Below are 16,586 nucleotides of genomic sequence, written 5' to 3' on the forward strand. Positions count from 1 at the left end.
TAATCCTAGCTACTCAATAAGTTGAGGCTGAGGATAAGCTTGAACAAGGCAGACTAAATAGGAAACTCAGAAAACTCTTTATCTCTAATGAATCGCCAAAAGGTCAGAAGTGGAACTGTGGTTCAAGTGATAGAGTGCTAGCACTACATGAAAAAAAAAATAGCTAAGGGACAGGACTTAGGCCCAGAATGTGCCCAACACGCAGTGTGCACACTCACACATACACACAAACATGAGTTCCAGTTCTATGGTTCTTACTCAGTAATTTGCAACTTGCACATGCCTTCCTATTTCATCAGTGGTTCAAAGAGCCTGTGTATTGTCTGTTGTTCTGCACTGTCGCTCAGAAGAAAACACTGGTAAATGTCCTTGGGATTACAAACTCAGAGATGACTTGGGAGGGGGAAAGTGCTGTCTTTATCTATGAGGCTTGAGAACTGCACCCACAGGAAACAGCAAGGGGAAATCCCACAGCTTACTTTTCCACTGTTGAAATGCCTATGGAATTGCCATTATAGTGCCTGTGATTGTATCAACAAGGGCAGGCAGTGAAAGGGTTAATGAATCCTCACCGTCACTAAATGCTCTGTAAAGCTCTGGAACTAACCTCTGACTGACCGTTTGCTTGACAGGTGCTTTTACTGCTGAGATATACCTAAAATGCCCACTTTTCCTAGTTATTTTTGAGATGGGAGGTCTCACTTCCTGCCTGGACAACTGTCTAGGAACCGTGCACCTATGCTAAGCTTCACAGGACTAGGATAGATGGGCATGCACTAGTGCTTCTTTGCAAAGGGGTCTCTTAAACTTTTCTGTCCAAGCTAGAATTACCATCCTTCTAATCTCAGCCTCTCAAGTAGCTAAGATTACCGATGTGAAACACCAGCAGGAAAGAGGATTAGAACTCAGATCCCAGAGACTGAATCCATTACCACTGCCCAGAACTAAATATTTAATTAAATCAGCATCCTGTAAAACTCTTGTTGCCCCTGTCCACTTACATTTATTATGCTCTAAGCTGCTGCTTGTGACTGTTTTGGCGGACACTAGAGTGACCCTTTTACTATACTTGTATGATGGAGCTGCTGGGTAAAATCAAGAGATGGAGGGGAGGTGATATGTAGGGGCTTAGGCTTGAGCAGTCTTACCTGAGTTGTTCTCCATGACAGTGTAAATGAGCTTGCAGACACTCAGCAGCAGCATGACCTTCTTTTCTGGAGAATACATCTTCTGCATGGTCATGAACTTGACTTTGATTTTCTCTACATCCACCAAGTCAGGTGTGGGGGCGAAGACTCCCAGCTCCTGTGGGCTCCTCTGTCGCACCAGCTGCAGGTTCTCCTTGAGCTGTTTCCAGGAGCCATCAGCCATGTGGAAGTCCTTCAACATGGCTTCCACGTGCCCCTTGAGAGGCTTCAGGATACACTTGTGCATGGCTTTTTCCAACACCACATCTGCCAAAGAAAAGTGCATCTACTTTGTAACCAGGGTCTGAAGAAAGAATAAACATCTGCTTTCCTAGAATGCACACCTGCAATTTCCCGCGTTGACTGAGGAGATATAGACAAGTGAGAAATTATCACTAACAGCCAACACTGATCAGCGACATGACTCATGCCAACATTTTTCACCCTGAGTCAGGAAAAGTCCATTTTCTCCAATGGTGTCCCGCTTGTTTATAATTAATACAATTAATCACATTTGTTTTATGTTTGCCCTCCCCTCAATAAATACAAGCAAATATTCTAGAAGATGTTCTTTTGATTCATTGTTCTTTCTTGTTGATAGGAAAGCAAGCATGTTATCTCAGAGGAAGTACTTTCTAAAAGAAGGGTCAAAGATCCCTTGAAGACAGATTCTGAGGAAGTAAATGCAACTAAACATAATGTGACCTTGGATTGATTTCTTGATTTTTTTTTGGGGGGGGGGTATAATGGACATGAGAAGAGTATTACATGAAACTGAATAAAGTCTCCAGATCGGATAATAGTGTTAATTTGACTTCAAAGTATATTTTGTGGGTTTGGTAACTCACTGTAGTTATGTAGCAGTTTTTAGGAAATAAATATTTAGGGAAAAGGGTATAATGTCTGTAATTTACAGTGTGTATACAGGTGTATGTATTATGGTGTGTGCTTTGTATGTGCAGACATGCAGGTGTATATGTACCAGTCTGCACACAAAGAGAAAAGGGAATGAAACAAATGTGGAAGATGCTTAAATTTGGGAAACTGGGGTGAAGGCTAGCCTAGCTAGTTCTGCGTATTATTTGTGTAACTTTCCTGAAATGATTTCAAAATTAAAAGCTAGAAAACATTAAGTGTGTCTGTTCAGATTTGTGGGCAGTAGTCTTCTTCCCTTCATTTGCTTTCCCAACAGAGTAGTGTCTTAGCTAATCTAAAATGGCTTAGTGCCATAAATCTAGAGATCTGCACTGAAAATATCTTCTACAACGACAAGTGCTCTGTCTTTTCAATATCATCTTGTCAATTCATGCTCACACATTCTTGTCCAACCCCCTTGAGTCCCTTGGGGCCATACCCTGGTATAGGACACTTCAATATGAATCCACTCTGGAAAATCATGGCTCTATATACTTAAAAAATTGCAAAGAATCTGGTTATTGTTCTGGCCTCTTGAATTCCAGACATTGGATCATATCATATTGAATCTAAATTACTGTCTATTATTAGAAGTCTTTAGGAAAAAGAATAGTAATCTAAGCCAGATGTACAATACTGAAAGCAATTTTCCTCTACCCTAAAGTCCTAACTAGGCTAAAAGTTACTGCTTATCCTAGAGTGCTTAGATTGCCCAGCTTGAGTTCCTCTATTTCCACATTCTGTCTGGCAGAATTCTCATTTTTATTTTTTGCAGGTCCTATGGCTTGAACTCAGGGCCTGGGCTCTGTCTCTGAGCCTCTCTGTGCTCAAGGCTAGCACTCTACCACTTGAGCTACAGCACCACTTTTAGCATTTTCTATGCAGTCTACTGGGATAAGTCTCACTGACTCCCACCGGTTGGCTCTGAACCTCAATCCTCATATCTCAGGCATGAACCACAGGTGCCTGGCTTTCTTTTTAAATATAGAGCATAATGACTATAAGAAATCAAGATTGAAGAAAAACAAGTTCTAAATCCAGAGCAAAAAGGAAGCCAGATGTTGATGGCTTTACATCTGTAATCTTAGCTACTCAGTAGGCTGAGATCTGAGGATTGCAGTTCAAAACCAGTCTGGGCATAGAAGTCTATGAATCTCTTATCTATGATTAACCAGCAAAAAGCCAGGAGTGGCGGTGTGGATCAAGTGGTATAGTACCATCCTTAGGCAAAAAAAAAGCCAAGTAGGAGCCACTAGAACCAATAAAAGTCCATACTGGAACCAATAAAAGTGGTTGGTGAGGGGAGGAGGCAGAGTAACATATTCACTTTACATCTGGCATTAAAACAGATTTACTTAATTTGACTGGTTGTTTGGTCCATAATCTTTGTGACTCATGGCATCTTTGATTTTACCCTACTTGATTATCATAAGTAATAGTTATGATAAATTATAATAATTAATACTGAGCACATAGATGGGTTAAGTCCTATTCAAATACATTACTTCATCGCCACTTTTTTTTTTTTTTGGTGAGAGTCCTGGGGTCAGGACTCTCAGGGAATGGGTGCTATCTCTGCACTTTTTTTTTTTTTTTTTTTTGCTCAAGGCTGTTCTACTTAAGCTACAATTCCACTTCTAGCTTTTTGGTAGTTAAGTGAAGTTTCATGGACTTTCCTACCTGGGCTGGCTTCAAACTATAATACTCAGATTTCAGCCCCCTGAATAGCTAGGATTACAGATGTCAGCCACCGCTACCTTACCTGTATCACTTTTTTCTTTTTACAATAATAATACTATATTTTAGAAAAACACTGAAATTCAGAAATGTCTAATGGTTTCTTGAAGACACATAGCTACTTGGAATAATCATGCATCCTGCCTTTCAAAGCAAGGCTCCCTTCCTTCTTTTTCTCTTCTAGTTTTGGCTTTGGTGCTAGGAATTGAACCCAAGATCTTGCAAATACTAGACAAATGCTCTACCACTGAGTTACATCCTCAGTCTCCAAGCTAATGAACTCTTTAAAGCTCAAGGTGCTTTGTAAATACTCACTAGTTCCTTTATTGAATATAAAGGTTCATGAATATCTGTGCTCTCTACCTTGGTAGAATAAAATCTCCAGAGAGTGGGAGTAAAAGTCATGTCAGTCATTGATAAGAAATATGCATGAATGTTCACAGCCATATTATTCACCAATGCTACAGATGAGACATAACTCAAAGTCTTGTATAAAAGAATGGAATCGTGGGAAACACCGTCCAGTGAAATACTACAGTGGGATTCAGACAATGGAACACATTCTCTCAATGAAGACGTGTATCACTACTCCAAATGCATAGGCAAAGGCTCATAGATACCATTCCCTGTAACACTCAGAGGTGGGCATTTGCAGCAATTCATTCATATAGAATCCTAACCTCTGGGGTCAGATGGTACTGGGAGGGGACAACAGGGACTCTTAGGTGGCAGTGGTATGGAGATGTTCTATTTCTGGGTCAGACAGAGACTACTTGGATACACATAAGCTCAGCCATTAGGATTTATGCATTTTTATGAAGTCAAAATGTATGAATCAGGGAACAGAAAAAAAAACACAGATGACCAGTGGGGGATTTTCAATTTGCAAACCAAGAGTAACTTTTTTTTCCCTGGTACAAGACACTGGGACTTAAACTAAAGGCTTGGATGTTCTCCTCTGTCTTCCTCGTTCAGGGCTGGCACTCTCCTAACTTGTGCCACAGGACCGCTTTGGTCGTTTTGCTTGTTAATTGGAGATAAGCGTTTAATGGACTTTTCTGCCCAGGCTGATTTCAAACTGAGATCTTGAGATCTCAGCCTCCTTGAATATCTAGGATCACAAGATGTGAGTTACCAGTGCCTAGTTACCTCTGAACTCCAAACCTCAACACCAATCACCACCAACAGAACCTGAGCTGCTCTCAAAGTGGATTTACTCATGCCACTCATCCTTGTGGTCAGTGATGAGTGCTGGCCTGGGCCCCTGGACTCTCTCCCCTTAGGCATCCTGGAGCTGTGGGAATCCACTAGGAGAGATGAAAGTAGCTCTAACTTTCAAGTGAGTCAGCAGCCCACTGTTTTACAACCAAAACCAAAAACAAACAACTACTGGTACTGACACAAAGATGACCTGAATAAATCTACTGCTTATAAACATTTTAGCTTCAAATTAGCTGCCCTCCTCACTGATTTTAGCAGCCACTTAGGTAAGAAGTAACAATTAGGCACCTAGTAGCTTCACTGGAGATGATGTGGCTGATAAGTGAGCACAATGATAGCAATCATTCATGTTACTCAGGAATTTGCAGGTAGCCTTGTCTAGCTCAGCAGACTAGTGTAAACTAGAGACCCCTCACTGGGGCCCGCCAAACATCCAATATGTAACCTATTGATGTCAGATGATCCATCCAAAACCTTCACCACCTACCATACTAATGCCACCATATTGTGACACGTACGCTGTGAAAAAGGCATGAAACCTGACTATGCTCATGCAGACTACTGACTAATTTGCTTTCCTTGTCTCCAATCACCTTCTTCCTCCTCTCAATTCTACCTTCAGGAGGTATGTTTGACACTTGAACTCCCATGTCTCCACATTTAGTCACTTTGTGACTAAGCTCTCTTTTCTATGACTTGTTGCTTCAATGACTGGCATATGGTATGGCAGGCAAAGTAGGCTTTGTTCTGCAGTAGTGGTTGCAGGAATGTAAAAAACAGGATCTTTCAGAATGATTAGCTTAGAAAAAAGGAGGAGGAGGAGGAGGAACAGAAAAAGAAAGAACACTTCCATCTCCATACTTGTAGATTACTCTTCCTGGTTATGTTCCTAATCTTTGGTTGCTTTAATTCCAACAAAATGAGCCAACATATTTTAAACTAAGAACAGTAACACTCACCTAGGCACTTAGGTACTCTGATTCGTCAAATCCTTCAACACATCCCAAGAAGGGAAAAGTATAATTTTTTTCCACTTTATAGGAGGAAGCAATTAAAACTCAAAGATAGATGTCTTGTAGCCATCAAATCAAAGACATCTGTTTCTAAAGTTATAAGACAGGCCAATTCACTTTTCTATGAACAAAGAGATGTTTGCAAATATTGGAAAGTATTAAAGAAAAATAAAGTGATAAGGGGTTTTCTTGAAGCTCACTAATGCCTTTTCTTTCTTTTTTTTGATAACAAGATAATATTAATTGGGCACTAGTGGCTATAAACTAAATTAATTGGAAGACTGAAACAGGAGGATAATAGTTCTAGGTCAGATAGGCATAAACGTTCTTGAGACCCTTTTTCTTAACTCACAGTTGAGCATGCTTGTCATCCAAAGTTACAAGGGGGCCAAGAGTGGGAGGATTGTTGTCATAGGCCGGCCTGAGCAGAAAAGTTGAAAGCCCCTATCCACTGAGGGAAGTAGATCTTGGCTCAGGCACACACTGGGTAGGAAGTAAGACCCTATCTCAAAAGTAACTAGCAGAAACTAGGCTGGAGATGTGACTCAATGGTAGAGCACCTGCTGGCTGTGGTGTCATTTTACATAGTAACCGATAGGAAATACTCAATGTACTGGCTCTAGAGCATTAAGAAAAGGAGACAGAGCCCTTTATTATTCCCACTAACTGATGGCATAGACTGCAGAGATCAGACAGGAGGCACCACAAACTCCACTAACAATGGAGTGGTGTGGTCTGGTGTGCAGTGTGTGTGTGTGTGTGTTCTGCTCATCTACTGCTGGCCAGGGAAATGAGAGCCCCAGAGACAAAGATAAAAATCTCCAGAGAGTGCTTGTCTTAAAAAGAGCATGGAGAGGGGCCAGGAGTTTGGCCTAGTGGTAGAGTGCTTGCCTAACATTCACAAAGATCTGGGTTTGATTCCTCAGTATCACGTATATAGAAAAGTTGAAGTGGTGCTGTGGCTCAAGTGGTAGAATGCTAGCCTTGAAGAAAGCCCAAGGACAGTGCTCAGGCCCTAGTTCAAGCCCCAGGACTGGTTAAAAAAAAAAAAAAAGGCATGGAGAACCACAGCAGCCAGCAGAGTGCTGACTTCCTATAGCTCAGTCCTACTTCCTGACCTTGACTAAGTCACTTCAATACTCACTGTCACTGTCAATTACTTCTGGAATCTGTCCAAGACAGACTGACAGTCTGAATTGGTGATTGTTGAAACAAGTTTAAAAACAAGAGAGTATTCATCAGGGAATTCTAACAGTGCCTAGTCTAAAATACATAATATACATCCAGTATCTATTATCTGAAATGCACGGGACCAGCAGTGTTTCAGATTTCTGAGGGCTTTTGTTTGCTTTTGGAATATTTGTATACATTTTATTTACTGAAGAGTCCTAACTGAAAATCCAAAATCTTAAAACCTTTTGAGTATTTCAGATTTCAGATTGTCAAATCTGGCATGCTCAATCTATCTAGACTGCTCAAGTTATCATCTAAAGTTATAATAAAAATGAAACCATGAGGCTAGATCATAATGCCTCTTGTCTTATTCCAATTCTCTATTTTAGAAAAAAGGTAGAAATCAATATTAACATGTGATAATATGAAAAGAGCTGCCTCCTGCAAGGAAATCAAATTGTTAAACGTAAACTTTTATCACTGCTGATGTTTACTTATGCAGTTCCTAGTCAGAGATTATCTGTATTATTCTGCTAACCTTTCAGTGGATGGAATAGGAACCATTGTCATTCTCCTGTTCTAGTTTGGGAGGGAAGAAGTCAAATGACTTTCTGATGGTGGAGATGAGGTGCAAGCCAAGTCAGGAGATGGCATGGTGAACCATTCTCTCTGTGTAGAAAGGATAAAACTAGATGATGCTTCTTTTGTTGTTGTTGTTCATATGCTAAAATATTTTCTTTTGTTTATAATTGAAATAAATATCCTGAACTAAGAATATGAGTATGACTGGTTAACTTGAGGGACAATCCCAGGAAGTTACTAGAAAAGGAAGAAGAAGAGCCAACACCATCAGCAACTGGAGCTAGGCTCTTCGGGGAACTCTAAGACACCATGCTAAATTTTGCCTAGAGAACTGATCGCTTCTTGAGAGCAGCGATCCTAGCCTTTTTCACTGTCCCAGGTAAAGTCTCTGTCAGCATGAGAAAGTCTCAAGCCAAATGTAACAAGTGTTGGCCATTGGTCACGGTACTGACCAGACTTTGTCAATGGGCAGGGCACCACTGTGTCCATGACACCTTGTTTTGTGTGAAGAAATGATGGTAGAGAGACACTAAGAAACATGCCTACGTTAGGAAATGGGTCCCTGTGACAGGTCAGCAGACTTCAAATCCAGTGGTCCTGCTGGAGCCCATCTTCCCACCACCACCCACTCCTGACTTTCAGTTGAGAAATTTCTACATCCTGTCAAGGCAGAGCTGGTAGTCGAGGGAAATGGAAACCAACTTCCTGAAAAGCCTTAATTTCACACTGGGCAGTCACTTGCCCATCCTCCTTTATAAATCACTTAAAATCCAGCCCACTTGATGTAGAAGAGGCACTTGACTCAAATGGCTGACTTGCTCCTTTGGGACATTGAGGGTCCCCTTTCCTAGCCTCCACTCCCTCATTGGTAAAATGGGTCTGTTCAGAGCTTGAAATTCAACTGGACTTCTGGGAGGGGAAAGGAAGGGGTGTCTCATGCCTTGCGCACCCAGACTACTACAGCTCATGTCAGCAAGCAAGCAAGCTAAAGCTAGTGGTCCCTTTCCTTGGGATGAAAGGGACCCCAGGCTTAATGATTCAGGTCAGAGTTTTGTTTTGTCCTCTCCTTCCATTTCATATGGTTAGAACTGAAAACATGCTGATAAGTGAATATAGCCCTGTAGTTTCATGATCACCAGAAAAAAAAAAAACACCTCTATCTTTCTTGTGCACTCACATCTTCATTACTCTTCTCAGATACTCCCCTACATTGGTACAAAGCTTTAGGCTCTGATCTGACGATGACTGCCGGGCTTTTCCTTCCTTTCCACATGCCTCAAGTTTTGTCACAGCCTCATTCTGTCCTCATTCTGTCCCAGCCTGGGAATCACATTGGGGCTAGGCATTTTGAATGGTACATGTCCTTCAGAGCTATGAGAATTGAGATAGGAAGATAGCCTATTCTTATTTGGGATGCAAAAATATTGTGCAAGGTGAGGGTGGGGTGAAAGGCAGACTAATCACTAACATTTCATGTTGATTAACTATGGATGCCCAGGTTATACTCTGAACTTGCTCAATTCTCTCTACTCCAGGACCTGGCATCTGGGCTGGTTACAGTGGATGTTGAGTGTCTGTTTTGATTGGTTAGCGCCTGGCCAAGAGAAATCCTTAAAATTGTTTGACTCTTACCCTGTCTAGGATAATCTTTCTAGAATGTTCTCTACAACCTGAAGGATTCGGATAGCTCCTAAGAGTCTTCTTCCTTGTCCTCCATCTCCCCCCGCACCCATCCAGGTCCCCATAAAGAATCCCATGTTCTTGGGAGGTGAAGGCCATCTCTCTGCATTTGTGTCTTTCCTCAGACATCTAAACATCTCTACCGAGAAGGCCCTTCTCTCTGAGTCTGCTCTCTTGTCTTTCCCAATGTAGATTCTAATGTCACCTGCCCACCTGCCTGCCTCCTTTACTGGGCTCCTTCCACCTCCCTGCATTTTTAGTGTTTTTGTTGCGACTGCCAAGACACAGAGACTTGTTTTCTTAAATTAAGCCTTGTTTTCTTGACTGAAAACTAGTCTTAGAAGGTGAAACTGGAGCTATCTGAAAGACTCAGCGCAAGCAAGTCTGATGGGTAGCATGTGCTCCACAAGGATTGTTGAATTGGACAGAGAAATCTTGGTTTGGTGCCTCCATGAAAATTGTATTTTTTGTTCTCTTTCCTGCAGGACATGTATGTATGTATATTTAAGTCATGACTTCACTGTCCTTTGGGACAAGCAATGTCCTCCATGGCTCTGTAGGGATGTCCTATAACTTGGATTTGCTTTAAGTATTGTCTACAAAGCACATGTTGGCTCCTAAACAATTTATAATAAAGAATGTTTTATCAGGGTCTGGAGCGTGGCCTAGTGATAAGAGTGCTTGCCTAGCATGCACGGAGCCCTGGGTTCGATTCCTTGGTACCACATACACCAGAAGTGGTGCTGTGACTCAAGTGGTAGAGCACTAGCTTTGACTTCAAATGCTTTATCGTTTTAATAAAGATCCCATCAGCCCAGCAAACATAGGCCAAAATAAAGATGACAGCATGTGGGTTGTGCCATTGTGGTAGGCTTCAATAAAGGCTGTTATGCAAAAGTAAAGGCATGTAATCTTGGGACCAATTTCAGTGTCTAGCAAAAGGGCAGGAGAAACAAGGGCAAAGAAGAAACCAATTGCCCTACTGAAGGATTCTAAATGATTTAGGTAGATTACCTTCTTCCGAGGACAGGCGGGGGGTGGGGCGGGGAATGGGTAATTCATTCCGCCCTATCCTTCAAGTATGGTTAGTGCTCCCCAAACAGTAGGGAGAAGGAGGACATGTGACCTTATATGGCAGAAATTTGATCAATATGGCCTTGGCTGGGTGAGAACAGTGAGCAACATCAACAGGAAGGGCTGAGGGTGCCATGTGCCTTCGAAATGGTCTAACTTCACCTCTATGGTCAGCAGTAATTAACAACCAGGACAGGTGTAGGAAAAGGCCCACCATACATGTGGGTTCAGTCTTATTTGTATCATGGCTTGACTTTGTTAAATTTCTGTTTCCTCATTTATGAAAATGAGGACAGTAAATGGGACCTCCTGAGACATTAAGAAGTTTAAAGGGATTCTACACAGGTAGGTATTCAGCTCAGTCTGCCCAAATCCATGGGTCTGCATTTACAGGCCCTGCGTCAATGCATTCAATCAATTCCAGACTAAAAGTATTGGGGGAGTAGGGAGGAAGAACACAATAAAACTAAAAACTAAAATGTAGAATAATACATTTGCATATGTACAGTTTATATTAATGTAGTATTATAAGTAATCTAGAGATGATTTAAAATATTCAGGAAGATATTTGTGGGTTACATGCATAGTTATTTTATACTAAGGGGTTTTGGAACCAAGTCCTCATTGCTAAAGAATGACTGTACCAGGTAGTATTGACTCTTACCTATCTAGGAGCTGGCCGTAGGCCTTGACAATAACTAAGAGCTTTCAAAGTGGGCATTGTATTGAGAGGAGTACCCAGGGCTGGGGTCTGTTGACAGACTGGCATGTGAGGGAGACCTGAAGGCTAGTGAGGGCTCTGCCCATTTCTCTGGAATCTTTCCTGCCTAGGAAGCAGGAAGAGTCTAGTTTATGTTAGGAAACACTCTAGCCACAACTTTGTGATTCCCAAGATTCCCCACAGGATTAGCGAACTCCCATATGCAGGCCTCTGTGCAGGGGCTTTGTGCACTGCTGGCTGACAGCTCCCTGGGTGGGTAGCAGGATGATGGTGACATGGTCAGAGACCCTCAACTCCAATGCTGAGCTTCTGGTGGACAATATAACCTAATTGTCCCAATTTTGATGGTTGGAAGTACAAATTATTCAACAGGTGATGCGTGTAGGAAAAGTAAGGCACTTCTAATGTGGTCTTCAGTCTGTTGATGCTGATTTTTTGAGACATTAGAGCATTAGCCATCGTTTGCTACAGGAAGACAGTTGCTAAATCATCAGAAGTAAGAAGATTCAAGGGGCCGGGAGTTTGGCCTAGTGGTTAAAGTGCTTGCCTAGTATGCACGAAGACCCGGGTTCGATTCCTCAGTACCACATACATAGAAAAAAGCCAGAAGTGGTGCTGAGGCTCAAGTGGTAGAGTTCTAGCCTTGAGAAAGCCCAAGGACAGTGCTCAGGCCCTGAGCTCAAGCCCAGGACTGGCAAAAAAAAAAAAAAAGAAGATTCAATGGTTTAGTCTCCATTTGTCATTGATACGCCTCTCTGGCCACATCTCCAAAAGAGTTCTTAAAAAAGAGGGTGGTGTGTTGGTGAGTACTAGTGATTCATGTCCGTAATCCTAGCTATTCAGGAGACTCATATATGAGAATTGTGGTTTCAAACTAGCATGGGCAGGAAAAGTCTATGAGATTTTGATCTACCAAAAAAAAAAAAAAAAAGCTGCAAGTGGCACTGTGGCTCAAATTGTGCAGCAAGCACTAGTCTTGAGCAAAAAAAGCTTTAGTACAGCACCCAAACCCAAGCCCTGAATTCAGGTACCGGGAGTGGCACAAAAAAAATAAATAAATAAGTAAATAAATAAAAGAAAATAGGGCCAGGAGTTTAGCCTAGTAGTAGAGTGCTTGCCTAGCATGCACGAAGACCTGGATTTGATTCCTCAATACCATATACATAAAAAAAGCCAGATGTGGTACTGAGGCTCAAGTGGTAGAGCTCTAGCCTTGAGAAAGTCCAAGTACAGTGCTCAGGCCCTTAGTTCAAGCCCCAGGACTGGCAAAAATAAATCAATAAATAAATAACAATAAAATGAAAAGACAGGCAATTCAAGTCCCTGGTGTAAAACTGTAAATTTAAAAAAAAATAAAAATAAATCATATTAGATATTGGAACCTTAACCAGACTTAAATAGTCAATAAAACCAACCAACTACCTCTAGGATATTGAAACAAAAGCTATATAACGAATGATTGCTGTCCTTAAGGTGCTATGTTATCGCTCATCTCTTTTGCTGTTCCTTTGTTATCTCATATTGTCACAATATCTCACTTTGTTATCTGATATATTGGATACATTTGTATTTGGTTACTTGAAATTGGACAGGGAAGGGGGGAAAACCAAGAGGGGGGGCGGGGGGGAGGGTAATGGGGACCAAGACATGTGGAAGGGTATCAATGTATGTGAATTAATGCACCTTCTATCTGGCAAATATCATGTAACCCTTTTATTAAATACAATAAAAAATATTAAAAAAGAAATAACATAAAAAAAAAAAAACAAAACCGGCTGGGAGTTTGGCCTAGTGGTAGATTACTTGCCTAGCATGCACGAAGACCCGGGTTCGATTCCTCAGTACCACATACATAAAAAAAAAAGCCAGAAGTGGTGGTGAGGCTCAAGTGGTAGAGCTCTAGCCTTGAGAAAGTCCAAGGCCAGTGCTCAGGTCCTGAGCTCAAGACCAGGACTGGCAAAAAAAAAAAAAACAACAAAAAAAAAACCCAACTGACCACATAACAAAAAATCTGAAGAAGTCATAACTTGTAGGAATCACATCAAATTCCTTTCACTTTCCCCTCCTTTTTAAAGCAAAGGACAGGATTTCATTACAATGCCTAAGCTGGCCTCAAAGTTCTGTGCTCAAGTAATTTTCCTGCCTCAGCCTCCTGTAGTAGCTGGAATTATACCAATTGGTATATACCAATATGTGTTGTCCTTGATTCCCTCTAATTTTTTTATTTTTAAATTTCTTTTTCTTTTCTTTTTTTTTTTTTTTTTTGGTCAGTCATGGGTTTTGAACTCAGCCTGGGCATTGTTCCTGAGTGATTTAGCTCAAGGCTAGCACTCTAGCATTTGAACCACAGCACCACTTCTGGTTTTCTGGTGGTTAATTGGAGATAAGAGTCTCACAGACTTTCTTGCCCAGACTGGCCTTGAACCACGATTATCAGATCTCAGCCTCCCGAATAACTAGGATTATAGGCATGAACCACCAGTGCCCGGCTTCCCTCTATTTTTAATGTATACTTTATTTTCTGGTGTCTAACCATACTTACAGTATTGCTTTTCTATTAAGAAAAACAAAACAAAACCAGAACTCAGCATCAGTGACTCACGCCTGCAATCTTAGCTACTTAGGAGTCTGAGATTTGAGGTTAGATCAAAGTTCAGAGCTAGCCTAGGCAGGAAAGTCTGTGAAACTCTTATCTCCAATAGACTACTCAGAAAATGATAGAAGTGATAGTGTAGGCTCAAAGTGGTAGAATGCTAGCCTTGAGCACAAAGAAGCTCAAGACACAGTGCCCAAGCTGTGAGTTTTAGCCCCAGGTCAAAACAAAAACACAAAGGTAGTGGTATATTTCAAGTGGTAGATTGATAGCCTTGGACTAAAAAACCAAGTGAGAACAACAGGAACCTGAGTTCAAGCCCCAGTTCCAGCACAGAAACAAAACAAAATACTCTTGTGTGGGTAAATGAATGTATACTTTGAAAAAGATGGGAATTGAGTTTAATTCCACTTCTTCAAATTAAAAAATCTTTTTGGAGAAAATACACATGTTGGTTTACAGCAACTAAAGAAAAAATAGCTTGTCTTTGGTGTGTGTGTGTGATTGTTTCATGATTAACTTTTAGGAATGTGAACAGTTGGCTGCTTCAAATCTGCTGTGAAAAGTTTAAAATAGAAAATCTGAGATTACTAACAATTTTGTTTTTTTCTAATTAAACTTCGAAAACAAGAGGGATTTGTTAAGACTGATTTCACATTAGAAATCAAAAATCCTTTTCCTAAAGTTAAAACAACCACCATATTTGCCCAAATGGAAATATCTTCATCAGAAATGTTGGCTGAATCTCCCCTATTGGTGGAAGAAGGCCAAAGCAAGAAATCTACCGACGAGGACCAAAAGTTGGGGTGACAAGTAATGTCACATACACCTGAACCCCCACAGTAATGAGTCTAATTCTCTCTCCCCATGAGGTAACTGGCCCTGAAGCCTTTTGTAAAGCCTGAAAACTAAGTCCACTTTTGGTTAAAATATTGCCTTATTCCTTCATGTACTGCTTTGGAGGTGGGGTGACAGCTGTCCAGAGGGAATCCCAGTTGGTGGTTCAGGATGGAAGGAATGTCTGGGTCACACAGAAACTGGTCCATGTCTCACCCTCACTGACTACCTTCTTCAACCAAGACACCAAGCTAGTGTCAGACCATTACCAAGATTCTTGAAATGGCAGGACTTTTTAGCAGAAGTTCTCCCAAAGGACAATTTTTACTTTATTTAAAGTAAAAACTCTCCATGATAAGATATAACCACTTCAGGGGTAGTTTGTCATTTCTGAGCTTGATTCACTAGGACATGGACAGAATGAGACCGGGTTAGAACTACCCCACTGGCTTTCCTTCCTGCAATGGAAGAACCAACTTCTAAAGAAGACATATTAGCACCATCTCCATACATTAGAGAGACCTATCTGCATGTATTCAAAAGGCCATGTCTCATCTATGAAAGAGTTGTGCTTTCATTTTATATGGAGTTACTCTTGCTGCCTCCCACTTTCTTGATGTCAGAAAGGAGGTTAGGGGAATCAGTCTCGGCTTTAAGTGAGAATGCTTGTCTCCCAGTTCAGAAGTGGTGGAAAAGGACAACAGGACTAGCTCTCTTTTAGAACACAGGAATCCAACTGACATTCTTGGAAAGCCTACAAGCATTAGTGGGCACCTGTTTGGAGTCAGTTGGAGTTTTGAGATACTGGAGATGACATTCAGAGGGAAGACTCTGGTGTTTGCCTAGCAACGCTTGGTGGGAATGAGCTGAGATGAACTGCACGCTTCCCTGTGTCCCCTGGTAGCATCCACAGAGCCAAATTCTACGTATCGTGGCCTTTTATAGATGCCTTAGCAGTACTTAAGGAAATAGAGCAGCTTTGAATTATGCATCTCAAGGGTGTTTTCAACTATTTTTTGTGTGTATGCCAGTCCTGGGCACTATCCCTGAGCCTCTGTGTTCAAAGCTACTGCTCCACTACTTGAACCACAGTTCCACTTCTGGCATTTTTGGTAATTAATTAGAGACAAGAGTCTCATGGACTTTACTGCCTACGCTAGCTAAGAACTATAATCCTCTGTCTCTGGAGGAGCTACAATTACAGGCAAAAGCACCTGGCTTACAACGCTTTTCTAAGTGAGACTTTTATTTAGGAATATATAAGACAGACAAGTAGAATGTTCTGGTCAGTCTTTATCTAGTCACTTGCTCTCTAATAATGAGACTGGCTTTCGAATAATTAGGGTCCTATTTTCCCTTCCTGTGAAGGGTTGGCCTCTGCTCCCTTGATCTTCCCCTTACTTTCGTAAGCCCAGAACTTGCACTATATTTTCAAAATAAAGTGATGTTTCATTAGTAAAAGAACAGGACAAACTGCCTGCTTAAGTCAACATTAGGATGACGCTGGTCAAGATGCATAAATTGACATGCTGAGTTGAAACCCTTTGTACAATTAAAGATATAATAATAATTATAATAATAATAAAGTAAAAAATAATATTTAATGCAAGCTTGGTTTAGTCGTGTTTTAGTGCCAGCTTCTCCAGAGGCTAAGACAGGAGAGTTGCTGGAGTCCAGGAGTTCAAGGTCAGCTTTGTCAATATAGGGAGACCTGATTTCAAACAAACAAAATCCAACCAACCATCACAAAAACATGATACCATTTCCACAGGTTCTATGAACATCTCAACAAAGGGTCACCCTATGGTTACAACAGTTTGTAGCTCCTGATCACAAAACAAACACAAGATGCA

General features: G+C 41.2%; 1 protein-coding gene across 4 annotated transcripts in view; it reads right to left on the reverse strand.

Annotated features, from left to right (window-relative positions):
* The window catches only part of Rin2 (Ras and Rab interactor 2), a 178,030-nt gene that overhangs the window by 11,962 nt on the left and 149,482 nt on the right, over positions 1 to 16,586 (reverse strand). For all 4 annotated transcript variants that reach the window (XM_090351930.1, XM_090351931.1, XM_090351932.1 and 1 more), the window contains one exon: positions 1,149 to 1,454. In XM_090351930.1, the coding sequence (XP_090208056.1) occupies positions 1,149 to 1,454 (306 nt within the window). The remainder of the gene's footprint in view (positions 1 to 1,148; positions 1,455 to 16,586) is intronic.

This window comes from Megascapheus bottae, chromosome 18 (assembly GCF_031878675.1).
Source record: "Megascapheus bottae isolate mThoBot1 chromosome 18, mThoBot2.hap1, whole genome shotgun sequence".
NCBI lineage: Eukaryota > Metazoa > Chordata > Mammalia > Rodentia > Geomyidae > Megascapheus > Megascapheus bottae.